General features: G+C 31.0%; 1 protein-coding gene across 1 annotated transcript; it reads right to left on the reverse strand.

Moving 5' to 3' along the window:
* Nucleotides 1-258: 258 nt before the first annotated feature.
* Nucleotides 259-11178, reverse strand: LOC143058886 (mesotocin receptor-like). Its single transcript, XM_076232359.1, has 6 exons — nucleotides 10649-11178; nucleotides 8645-8774; nucleotides 6459-6784; nucleotides 4505-4640; nucleotides 3843-3929; nucleotides 259-1209 (listed from the first exon to the last, which is right to left on the reverse strand). The coding sequence occupies exons 1-6, from the start codon at nucleotides 10724-10726 to the stop codon at nucleotides 965-967; spliced, it is 1002 nt and encodes a 333-aa protein (XP_076088474.1). The 5' UTR covers nucleotides 10727-11178; the 3' UTR covers nucleotides 259-964.
* Nucleotides 11179-12786: the final 1608 nt, after the last annotated feature.

Genomic DNA, 12786 nt, shown 5'->3' on the forward strand with positions numbered 1-12786 from the left:
AGACAAAAGTTGAATATTGTTAATTCATATAAAAGAAGATGTGGTATTATTGCCAATTATACATACAACTCACAATAGACCAAATGAAACAGAGATTGACAGCTGTAGGTCACCATACCACCTTCAAAAAGGCCCATACCACATAGTCTCATGTAAAGGGCAACATAAATAAAAATCATGCATGTATCAACCACTGACTTTCAGGTCACTGACTTGAGACAGGCATATTTGCAGTCAGTATGTAAAGAGAATAACATATTCACAAGTGTAAGTATTTAAAACAGCTATTGTTTACTTTCTATTATTTCTATGGATATAAGCAAACACATGTATTCTATAAGTTTAAACATATTTATGTATAGTGTGTTGGGAAAAAAGATATAACAACTTCTATTAAACCCTGTCACCGTTGCGGATGCAAATGCTGCCGTGTTGAAGCATTAACATACTCTTATGTGAAATCTACAAGGTTGACTTTTCTGTGATACATTGCTCTCTCCTAACATGAGTAAGTCATTTATCATCAACTTCCGACAATTTTTCATCATTTCTGAAGACCATATTCGCAAATGGTATTAATGAAAAGCCGAAAATTAAATCCCAAAAATTGTCTACCCGAAACGGGGATCGGATTAAGAACCTTTGTGATGGTAGTCCGATGCGTTAATCACTTCACCACAATATTCTTGTAATTGTATCGTTGTTGTTTGTTGATTAATCTTCCGTCGGTCTTGGGCCTGAACTTCTTTCTTTGTTTGTTTTAGCTAAACTGAGGAGTATTTTCTCTTCTAATCGTACGCCCGCGTACACAATGTTAAGCCTGGTATTTATTATGAGTTTATCTACCTAAAATTGCTCAAACAACTATAAGCCATAATTTTTTTCTTGTCATAATCTTTACATGGATAACGAAATGCACCATCAGATCATCTGTATATAGAGAAATAATGCATACAAAATAAATTTAGCTACTCAATGATAATGTTTTTGTTTCGGTTTTAAAAGTTATTCCACAAAATACTTTTTTCTTCGTCTTATTCGTCTTAGGCCGGAACATTTTCTGGTTGAAAATAAGAAACACTGAAGGATTAGCTAGGCTGTTAACCGGAGCAAATAAAAAGAGTATTTGAAACCAAAGCCCATTTTCTGCTATTCGATGGTGTGTTATGACTGCTGCGATTGTAATTGGAGCCCAGCAAATAATGTATGCTGTAAAAAAATTTGTGAAATGATATTATTATTAATTGAAGTCCTATTAAGTAGATTTTTTCATGAATATATACATATGTATCAGAATCATGATATTTTGTATTAGAAATAGATATACATACAGTATAGCTCGCAGGAGGATAAATGTTTTGCACCAGTTTGTTAGCTCAAGTTATTTCATTATACGGTTTAATGGAATTGTTTGTTAGACTAATGATTTAAAGCTAGTTATATATGTATGCATTGTTCAAGGTCGTATATTATGTAATGTCGCCTTGTGTATACACAATAAAGGTATACATGTTTTGTTTATCTTTAGTCTTTTGATTTATCGCATCTATTTATTCGATTCATAAATGCTTTGTTTTTTCTCCGTGTAGTCGACATTTTACTATTCATGTTGTAGCAGAAACTCGTTTAGAATATAGTTTTTTGTTATTAACATTGATGACCAAGGTATACACAGGTATTTTTCTCAAGCTTAAAGTTTGAAATCGTCTCTTGTTTCATTGTATTTATTGTAATTTCAATAGACACTTGTTCTGGCAAAATTGAAAAAAAAAATAGTTATATTCTTTCTATTTGATATACATATTTGTTTATGTATATATTTTGTGAAATACTGATTTTTGGTTGCATTTCTAAAAAAGTATATATACAGCACATGGCCTTAAATGGAAAAGAGCAGACATTTGTAATGTTCTGGATTTTTTGTTTTGATCCTAGAACGTGAAAGAGGAATGATATACGGGATCAGTCATTATACAGTTTATTTAAATAATAACACATTTTCAAGGATATCAGTATTGTAGAAAACAAACAGTATGCTTCACAAATGATCACACAACACAACACTGTACATTGTATGTCGTTATTTTCTGAAACAGACAATAACAAACCTAAAGCATCACTGGCGTCAACGTGATGATCGAAACTGCAGTTACGATCATCCCAATATGGCGAACGAAAATTCAGGTAAATTTTATATTGCCAATTTCTCCACTTTAACAACTTACTTTCGGATACTTTTTGTGTCAATCAAATTCTTTATAAGCATTACAATTGGATGTTTTTCCTAAATGACGGAAAAGCAAAGAGTAGAACGAAAATCTTGATACAAAAAAACACGATGATGATCGTAACTGCGTCTAGTGATGATCTTGGACTTGTTGTAATATAAAGATGATCGTAACTCAAAATTCACAATCCGTTTCTTCGTAAATAAATCATTATATTTAGCGGTCACGATATATTGGTTATAATTCTTTATTTTTCTACTTTTACTCTGTGATAAAGACAAAAACAAGAAAGAAAAACAAGGATGATCCAATAAAAGTTTCAGGTTCACACAGTACACACAAGATAAATCTGATCACTTATGAATATCTGACACCTATTATTAAAGTAAGTCGAAGAAGTTTTTTGGCCACAAAATCTCAATAAATATTTTATTTTTAATTTAAAATTATTTGTATTTCTATATTCAACACATATGATTACGCTTCTTAATGCTATATTTTCCCTTGAAAACTACTGTATCTGTTAATGAAACTATAATTTCGAATTCCACAAATTTAGCAGGAACTTGAAGCTTTACGGTTCTACTGACCCTACAAAGGGTATGTGTGTGTTGCAGAAAAAAAGCAGAGAACAGGCTTTTTTTTGTGTGGGGATGCACCAATTTGTTTTATAGCATTCACTGCAATTAAGTATCAATACTTAAAAAAAATAATGTAATAAAACAGAATCACATTTATATAATATTGTGTTTTAACACCACCACAGTAAAAATGACATTTATAATTTGTCCAACAGACAAAAATCTCAAATTTTACCAAACCATATATATGTAAGATACATGATAACAATACAAAGTTGTCAATTACATGTACCAAGCCTTTCAATATAAAATTAGATTTTAAAATTACTAAATCTCACAAAATTTGAACCATTATCTGTACACTTACCCGTATAACAATCAATAGAATGTTACCTTCCCCTGCAGTGATCGTCCCTTATTATTTTCACAGTTTTCCAGCTGATTATAGCTGATTAGGTACTGTTTTTAGAAAAAAATGCCTCGCTGGAACAGACAGTTACGATCATCGTTGATAAAAATAAAAAGAAGTTACGATCATCATCGTTTTTTTTTGTATCACGATTTTCGTTCCTCTAGTTGATTTTCCATCATTTCACAGAAGAATATTCAATGAGCATGCTTATATAGATGTTTCTTGACATGATAAAAATCTGAAAGTAAGTTGTTAAAGGGGAAAAATTGGCAATATAAAATGTACCTGAATTTGCGTCCGCCATATTGGGATGATCGTAATTGCAGTTACGATCATCACGTTGACACCGGTGAACCATGCATGTTTACAAGTGTAATTATAGTATTTGTACTTCAGATAACTCCCCCCCCCCCTCAAAATGGAAATTTCCGTAAAGTTTTTCATTTAAAAACAAATAAATATAATTTCTAACTAATGCCTAGGCGACACCAGTATTGGTGGCAACTCATAAATGATAAAAGATACATATTGCAAATTAAAATAATTTATTTTTAGATTTATGAGTTGCCACCGTCGTGTATACATAATTAAAAAAAAAGGATTCAAAAAAATAATTCATACCAAATACAACAACACAAAGAAGTTTGATGGTCCTGATCTTTGCCTTTGAGATGCCTCTATTTCTTACATTTGTATCACAACCATTATCTATAATGAATGATCACATATTCTAAAAACCACTTTTTATTTGCTTTTTCTCTTTATAATTTTAGAATCACATCCTTCCTTGTTAAATCAATTGTGGATTGTATTCTCAAATTCAGAAAAAACAAATACAGTTATGAATTCTTTTTTTATCATTTGGTTCGTATCATTTTATACCAAGACTATAGGCGAGATACAACGATGGTATGCAGTCTGAGAATATCTGTATTTTGATGTGCATTTTTATAAGGTATGACTTTGATTGGGTTCGCTTGATCCTGAATACTCGGAAAAATTAAGACATAAACGTGAAACATCAAATTTAGAATAAATCGATTTCCTGTTTACAAAAGTATGAATTCTTCGAAGGATTTTCTTAACGCATGCATATATTACATTGGCTGTATTTGGCACAACGTTTTTGAATTTCGGTCCGCAATACTCTTTATACTTTTTTTACTTTCTGACTATTTTGATTTGAGTGTCACTGATGAATCTTTAGTAAACGAAACACGCGTCTGGAGTATTAAATTATCAGCCTTGTACCTTTGATGACTAATTAGATTGACAATATCTACCTGCATCATTGTTTTTACCACGCAAGAATTCATTTCTTTCCCGACCACGTATAGTAAAAATGATCACAATGTAGCATACTGTTATGATTACGATTGGCAGTATGATAATATTGGTAAGATCTACGTATAGGAACACCTACAACAAATAATAACACAATCATAGTAAAGCAATACCTAGAACAAATAATAACACAAGCATAGTATAGCAATACCTACAACAAATAATAACACAACCATAGTATACGAATACCTACAACAAATAATAACACAATCATAGTAAAGCAATACCTACAACAAATAATAACACAAGCATAGTATAGCAATACCTAAAACAAATAAAAAAGCAGATTATGTCAATGTCTACATTACATAGCAAAACAAGCACGGTACCTACAGGAAATAATGAAATTTCCGTATTGCAATATCAAATAATAACAAAATAGGTGTAAGAAGATATGGTATGAGTTCCAATAAGACAACTATCCATCCTAGTAAAAAAAACTTATTTCAAGTATGACATTATATGACAAAGTACAGTCTTCAAAACAGAGCATTGTCTCTCACCAAACATGAATTTACAAAGGGACTAAGTATAACTAGAATTTAACCATTCAAACGGGAAAACCAACGGTCTAATCTATATCAACAACGAGAAACACTAATGAACTCTTCAACAAACGACAACTGACGAACATAATATTCATTACGACTTAGAACAGGTGCAAACAAATGGACCTGGTTTCAAACGTGTTTATAGGTAACAACCCTAACCCTTATCGGAAACAATAGTGTAACATCACAAATTAGAAAGACACACTATTAACTATCAATTGAAATGGCTTAACTCCATCAACAGACATATTGATACAATTGAACATACAATGAAAGAATGAATTAAATACAATACTATTACCATTCAATAGTAGGGCATGTTATGTGGAGAACAATTCTTTATATATAGAATTGAGAATGTGTCAAAGAGACAACAACAGTAGAAATATGCACTTTTGATGCATGGTTATTGATCTGTTAATTGTGTTTGCTTTTTAACTAGTTTTGGCTAACCGAGTATGCTATCAAATTGTACTGTTAGTTTGAGCTGCTGTATGCATTGTGGTTATCCCAAGTCAAATTATTTTGTGTCATTATTTTGTTAATGTGCCATCTTTTAAACTTTTGTTCCCATACTAAAGATAAGAAGTTTATTTATTTTGAAACAAACATTTCCCTTTTCCTATCAACAAAATAAGTATATTTAAATCAAATCTTTGAACATTATTTTATTTAAAGCTATTTTGTTCCAGGTTTTTGTTGTTTGACAATGTTTTACACTTCCATTTTTCATTGATAGTGTTCATGTAGCACAATGCATTAATATTGTGTCATAGATAAAGTTGATTCATTTAGTGTATGTTAAATTTTTGCAATAGCACGTAGGATGTATTCATAAATCTAGAAGGCTGTACGGTTTTACATAACTGGTCCCATTGGTCTGTTTGAAAGTTGTTCAAATTTTCAATCATTTTTCATTTCGTTATCAATCGAATGTATATGTTGTGAAAAATATGATACATTACTTTGCCACTATCATTACGCTTAACTACAATATATTGTTATATAAAGTGGTTGTTACGTGTGGAAAGGAATATCCGCCATAATTATTCAATTCTTAATTTGTGAAATATAATTTCTTAATTCGTAACATGCAATTTCTTAATTCGTAACATGCAATTTCTTAATTCGTAACATGCAATTTCTTAATGTTACATGAATTTTTTTCCATCCGTTACATGAGTTTCTACATTTCTTGATTTGTGAAATGTAGATTTTTAGTGTTTAACCCAATTTTTGGATTTGTTCACGTATTTTCGTCACTCGGTACTTTCTTAATATGTGAATGTAGTTAATTTGTTTGAGTCACGTTTGGGTATCAATTTGTATAAAAAAAACTTACTAAACTTGGTAAAGAATGCATACAATAGACCTCCTCTTCACTATATGTACCAAACACTCCGTATGGAATTGCAAGGATACATCCAATAACCCATGATGACAATGCCAGTCCATAACGGTAACGTCTGCCTTTCGAAGCAGCCGCCAATGGTCTTACAATAACGTATGCCCGGTCAATTGACATAACAACAATTGCATATGTTGACACATAAAAAGGAACCATTGAGAAATACACATAGTAAATATAGCACACATAGAGATTCCATGGCACATGAAACCAATTAAATAGGGTTTCAGGTAGTACAAAAAATACTCCTACACAAAAATCTGAAAAAAAAATAAACCATGCAGTTTTTACATTCATCTTGTGTTATGTATGTATTAGTATGTACTTTTTCTGTCTTTGTGAATTGGTGTTCTTACATTCAGTTGTGATTGCTCGCGAGTGGTTTTAATACATTGGTGTTCGTAGAGATTATTTACTGTCTTAACGTTTTACCCTTTCATGACACCTATATTTAAAATGGTGTTTATGAGATTCATGGTTTTCAATTTATTATGTCGCCTGTTTTGGGAATGGTTTCCTCCGTAGGAGTTATTTGTCCTTTTACGTCGACAAATGTTGACTGAAGAGACGGCGTGCAAAATTAGCGTTAACCTAGGCGCAATGCCAATTGACATAAGGCTTGTGTGAGTAATTCTTAGATAGCCTGGTATTCAAATAGTGATTAGTATTTGCTTAAATCACTGATAGTAAATATCATGCATAATATTATAACGGAAGGATAAAATAGAAATTTTTTTTTTATATCAAATACTATAAAAGAAAAAAAGGAAACTGTGAGTGGCAACATGAATTAGCAGTGTAAAATGTACAAACTAGTACAGGTTAATAAACCAATCAAGTAACTTCTAATACAAGTTATTGGTCTTTTTTTTATTTGTTGCACATCTGAGCGTTTTTATTAATCGTAAACAAAATAATCGGTTTAGTGAAACTGAAAAATTGTGGAAAGACTCATTTGGACTTGATGATTGGATATAGAGTATACAATTATGACACCAAATTCGTACATGTACATTTTTAAAAATCACAAAAAACAGAAAAAAAAACAAAAGAACAGCGCTTCGTCTGCAGTTTTTCATCTCGAAGTTAAAGTGATGCCCTTCAGACGGAACATACACATTCTAACGCCACAACTAATTTAAAAGGGACCATAGCCTGTGCCTATGAAATTAAAAACTCAGTCATGAAAATTTAAACTATTTTTCGACGTTCTTACCATTTTCTGTTGTTTGCTTTTCCCCCTTTTTGTCTTTTTAGATACTGTCTTAAACATACTTAATGGAATTGAGGAACTGTTAGCACCAAAAATTTATCAGCATTGGACATGTTCGAATTATTTTGTCTTCGGAAATAAATTAGAACGATTAACATAACAGATCACTAACTAAATAAATATATCAATTTAATAAATTACATAAATGAAGCACTGTTTGTCCGAATATTTTTAATATCATCTTTAATATGTATACAATACAGTATATCGGTATGTTATAGCTACTTTCTAAGTATCAGACAAACACAAGATCTCATTGTTCAAATTAGATATCTGTAAAGTAGTTCTCTATGATTTTTTGTTAAATGGATGTATTTCTTGGCCGTCATGACAAATAGCATGATACATATTGACAACTGTAATTGCATTTGCACTTTAGAAAGCTGTTGGATACATTATCTATAATTTCTGATCTAGGATATTTCGAGTATGAAGAAAACGTAAAAATAAATATATTTGTTTCTACTGTATGATAAGTCAACCGAAAAAGGATTTCAAATATTTCTGATAAAAATATACTTTGATTTGAACACAACAATACAATTACGAAGTTGAATATGTTTAGGAGCATTCAATCAAAATATTTCTAAAAGGCCAAATAAAAAGTATTATCCTTGAATTTGAACATTAAATTCACAGTTTCAGATAGATTACACGTTTAGTTCACAGAGGTATCCTGGTATTGACATAATTATAAATTATATAATCATTTTTATAAATTTTCTGTTTACAAAAGTATGTTTTTTTTTCCAAATACTAAGGATTGTCTTATTCAAGGCATAGCTTACCTTAGCCATATTTTGGAATTCAAGAATCTGAGTTGCTCTATGGTAGTTATAGACCTTACCTGCAATAGCGAGGTTAATGACGAAGAATCGCAATCTTGATTTATGATTTCTTGAAATCAAAAGCACAACCACCAAGAGGTTAAAAAAGAGTATCCCAAGAAGAATAATCAATGATATCCATTTAAGACCCTGTAATAGATTCAATCTTTCATTATCCATGCATTATTGGGTCATACACTTCATGTTCGAATAATCAATGACGGCAACCATGTTATTTCTTCTAAATTTATTATTATAGCGTATCTAGGTTATAAATCACATCCAGACAATTGCATCCTGTTTTTATTATGAATGGTCCATGTTAATGAGCTTTTTAGAAATACTTGGATCACGTTTTTATGCTAAAAAAAACAGCTATACTCCCTCTCCGAGATGTGAAGTACTACAGGACACTATACTTTATACCCAGCAAGAAACAATCAAAATGATCAAATCAACGTCTTTCATTTTGTTGAAATGACATTTAAGAATTGTTTCCATTTTTGTAACCTTTGTTCGTGTTGTGTTCTTTTCCTGATGATTGTATATGCCACTTGGTAGTTTATCGATTCAGTTTTATTGTATTTCTAGTCTTATTTTAGTTTTAATAGTAACGATCCTGTAAAGAATTGGTTAAAAAGTTAGTAATATCATGGTTTGTATTTTGAATTTTTTAAAAGGACATGGTAAAAGTCAATGCAACCTTTCTTCTTTTGATATTATGACTTTGTATGTATGACAGCTCTTGACGTATGTAATTGATTTCACGTAAGGACGAATGTCTCTTTATCATACATAGACGACTCATTTAAATAACTACGCAACTACATGTTTTAAGTTGAGAATCATATATTAAATAGTACTAGGAAAGTAATTTAATTCGTGGGGAACCAATTTTCGTGGTTTTTGTGAATAACTTTATCAGCGAATTTAATTGTCCAACGAACTAAAACAGTCGTTGTCTAAATCAAGACATGGAAAGATCACCACGAAGGTTTGACTGCTGATATGATCTAGAGAATATAATAGTACATGTAGTAGTCACAGGGCAAACGCACTGTATACCCTTTTAATCTTTAAAAACCTAAACTGGACAACTTTTGATCTGTTGATGTTCATAAAAAAATTATTTGTGTTCATAAAAAAAAAATATTTGTGATCAATGAAAGTCAGACTTCCGGTATTGATATGCTATGATAGAAACTATAATTCACTAATTTAAAACCCCACGAACACTGATACCCACGATTTTAAGTGCGTTTACAGTATGTTGAGTGTGCTCCAGCATGTCTAGAACAAATTATCAATATATGATTATATATAAGACTTTTCAAAGCACTAACACAGACTCAAAAAACTACAATACAAAAACAGATTCTGAGTTAACCTTTTCCTCTTACATTTGAAAAATGTTCGTGCTATAATCCAGGAGTGCGTTATCTAGGTAAGATAACACGTATCATCAAATCGTTATATCAAACAGTTCATATCGAGAATGCTTCATGAAATGTAATAACTCATTGTGACTTTATAACTGGCCTATGTTCATAACACAAACCCATTTTGACCCTTCAATACAAAATTATGACATGTGGGACTACGGACTCTACATTTATGAAGTCAGACTTCTCTCCTTCTATGACAACGCACTGTGTGCTAATGAGATCAAAATCGCTTATAAGACACATGTCGTGCATGTAAGGAACGGTTTGTCACCGTATGGCCGTCATTAGGCTGTAATGAAGCAGCACACTCTCAAACGATACGAGGACTATAGTCAATGTTCAATTAGCAAAAGCACCAACATACCCCACCTACCCCCCCCCCCCCCCCAAAAAAAAAACAACAAAAAACAACATGAAGAAAACTTCAAATAAAACAATACGTTTACTGATATATTTTATTTTATATAATGTTAAATCAATAGAACTGAATTAAACGCATGTAATTAATAACGTGTTGTTTTCATTTTTTAATGGTTAAGATTGCAGTATTACTTGTTTGACTTTAAAAATCATAAATACCTGAGATTGAAGTGTGTCGTTGTCCGTCTCATTCCGAGTACTGTTTATTTGAATTGTCAAATTACTTATGAACGCCATTCTGTCTTAGATGGAAATAATCCTACAAATTATAAAGAAACAAGTTTGCAATACCAAGTATGTAACGTGTAATATAGAAACAAATCTAATTCGAAGAGCAGACTTTCAAACCTCTGATAACTCGTAATATATACATTAATGTGGTCGTTTGCTATTATTATCAATTCTTTAGATAAAAACATAACAGGTGTTTTGCACTGTTATACATCAATGATGCCAGATTATGTAACTTATTGCATATTGGCTGAAACACGAATCACGATTTATCAATTGATTTTCATGACTCCATCATAATACGAAAAAAGAAATTCGGATAGAAGATGTCAGCATTGATATTACCGAGAAAAACATTTTACTAAAACAAATTTCATCATTATGGATAAGACTTTTAAAAAGACAAATTTTTACAAAGAAATAGGTCCAACTTCTCATGAGAGAACATTGAGTTTATTTCTAATCTCACCTCTGGTTATTTTTCTTTTATAAACGTCCTTAAATCTCAAAACTAACATTTTTTTATTTTAAGAGTAAAATTAAAATGCTGATAATGTTTTTTAACGAATTAATACCTTAAGATTGCTGACAATTGCATCTGTGATAAAATTTTGTATATTTCACTAAAATGATTCACAAAACAATCTATGACCAGAATAAAGATCAACTTTATTATTACTTCAATCCATTTGATTTAATACCAACATTATACATGTAGTACGCTACCACGAGATAATAAGGTTGTTTGTACTTTTCAGAAAAAAAAAGCATCAATACTCTTTTACTATGTTAGTACCATCAGTTTCTTTAAACAATTATAGATATTGACTTATAAAACAAAATATATACCCCTTTTATGTTTTTCTCTGTTCGTGTGTAAATGTGAATGATCGTGTTTTTGGCTGACAACACTCTTTGCGTACAATTCCAAAAAAGCCAGCAACAACTTTTCAGTAAATGTTTAGAGAAGCTTACATTCCAAATGAGACTTGTGCATCCTTACATACGATCAAAATGCAATACTATTTTCCCTTGCAATAAAAAAATGTGATATATATACAATTGGAGGGAGCAAGTTGCGTTTTGTACTTTTATATTTACAGACAGACAAACCAAGGACATGATTTCATATCGAAGACTCTGCATACATTGATGTAGATACCAAAACGGGAAATTTTATACTTCATCAACCTGAATCGTGATATTTCTTACTAAAATATGATATTATATTTTGTTTTCAACAAATCAAAGTGATATGTTGAGTAATTCATGGCAGGTGGTTGTGATAAGTGATAACTGTATCAGCAGTCAATCAAAAATACCCCTTGAAGTTTCACGTTCGGATCATCTAAAATCAAGTTTAATATCTGATATCATCGCTAAAGGATAAAATGAAAATGTTTACAACATTTGTATATAATTATGTAACCCTTATGAAAAATTGCACGACTTTCGTGTTATCACTCGTAGTTGGCATACTCATCAAAGGCTGATAAACATATACTTGCGCCTGTCCCAAGTCAGGAGCCTCTGGCCTTTGTTAGTCTTGTATTATTTTAATTTTAGTTTCTTGTGTACAATTTGGAAATTAGTATGGCGTTCATTATCACTGGACTAGTATATATTTGTTTAGGGGACAGCTGAAGGACGCCTCCGGGTGCGGGAATTTCTCGCTACATTGAAGACCTGTTGATGACCCTCTGCTGTTGTTTTTTATTTGGTCGGGTTGTTGTCTCTTTGACACATTCCCCATTTCCATTCTCAATTTTACTATTCAACTTTAAGATTTCTTTAGTGTTATTTGAAAAAAAAAACCCTTCAAATATTATGCGTTCATATTTAGTTTCTGATGGGGCTTATTTTTTTCATTCCTTTTCTGTTGAGATAAGACTGTTGTCTGTGTTTGACTATTTTTGTTCTCTTCATCATTTTATTGTCATTTTATTTATTTATTTACTTAACATCTTTTTACTATCTCTTTTACATTTTATTCTCCATTATCATTTAATTATGTGTTTTCACACAATTCAATAACAACTAAAACTTTGGGGTTTTATAGATATGTA

Source organism: Mytilus galloprovincialis, chromosome 14 (assembly GCF_965363235.1).
Source record: "Mytilus galloprovincialis chromosome 14, xbMytGall1.hap1.1, whole genome shotgun sequence".
NCBI classification, from domain to species: domain Eukaryota; kingdom Metazoa; phylum Mollusca; class Bivalvia; order Mytilida; family Mytilidae; genus Mytilus; species Mytilus galloprovincialis.

What these genes read in the sequence shown, in the direction of transcription:
- LOC143058886 (XM_076232359.1), bottom strand. Translation starts at nt 10,726, where the DNA reads ATGGCGTTCATAAGTAATTTGACAATTCAAATAAACAGTACTCGGAAT. An exon ending in ACGACACACTTCAATCTCAG is followed by an intron (nt 8,775 to 10,648) that starts GTATTTATGATT and finishes AATCTATTACAG; the next exon opens with GGTCTTAAATGGATATCATT. An exon ending in TGGTAAAAACAATGATGCAG is followed by an intron (nt 3,930 to 4,504) that starts GTAGATATTGTC and finishes CATTCATTATAG; the next exon opens with ATAATGGTTGTGATACAAAT.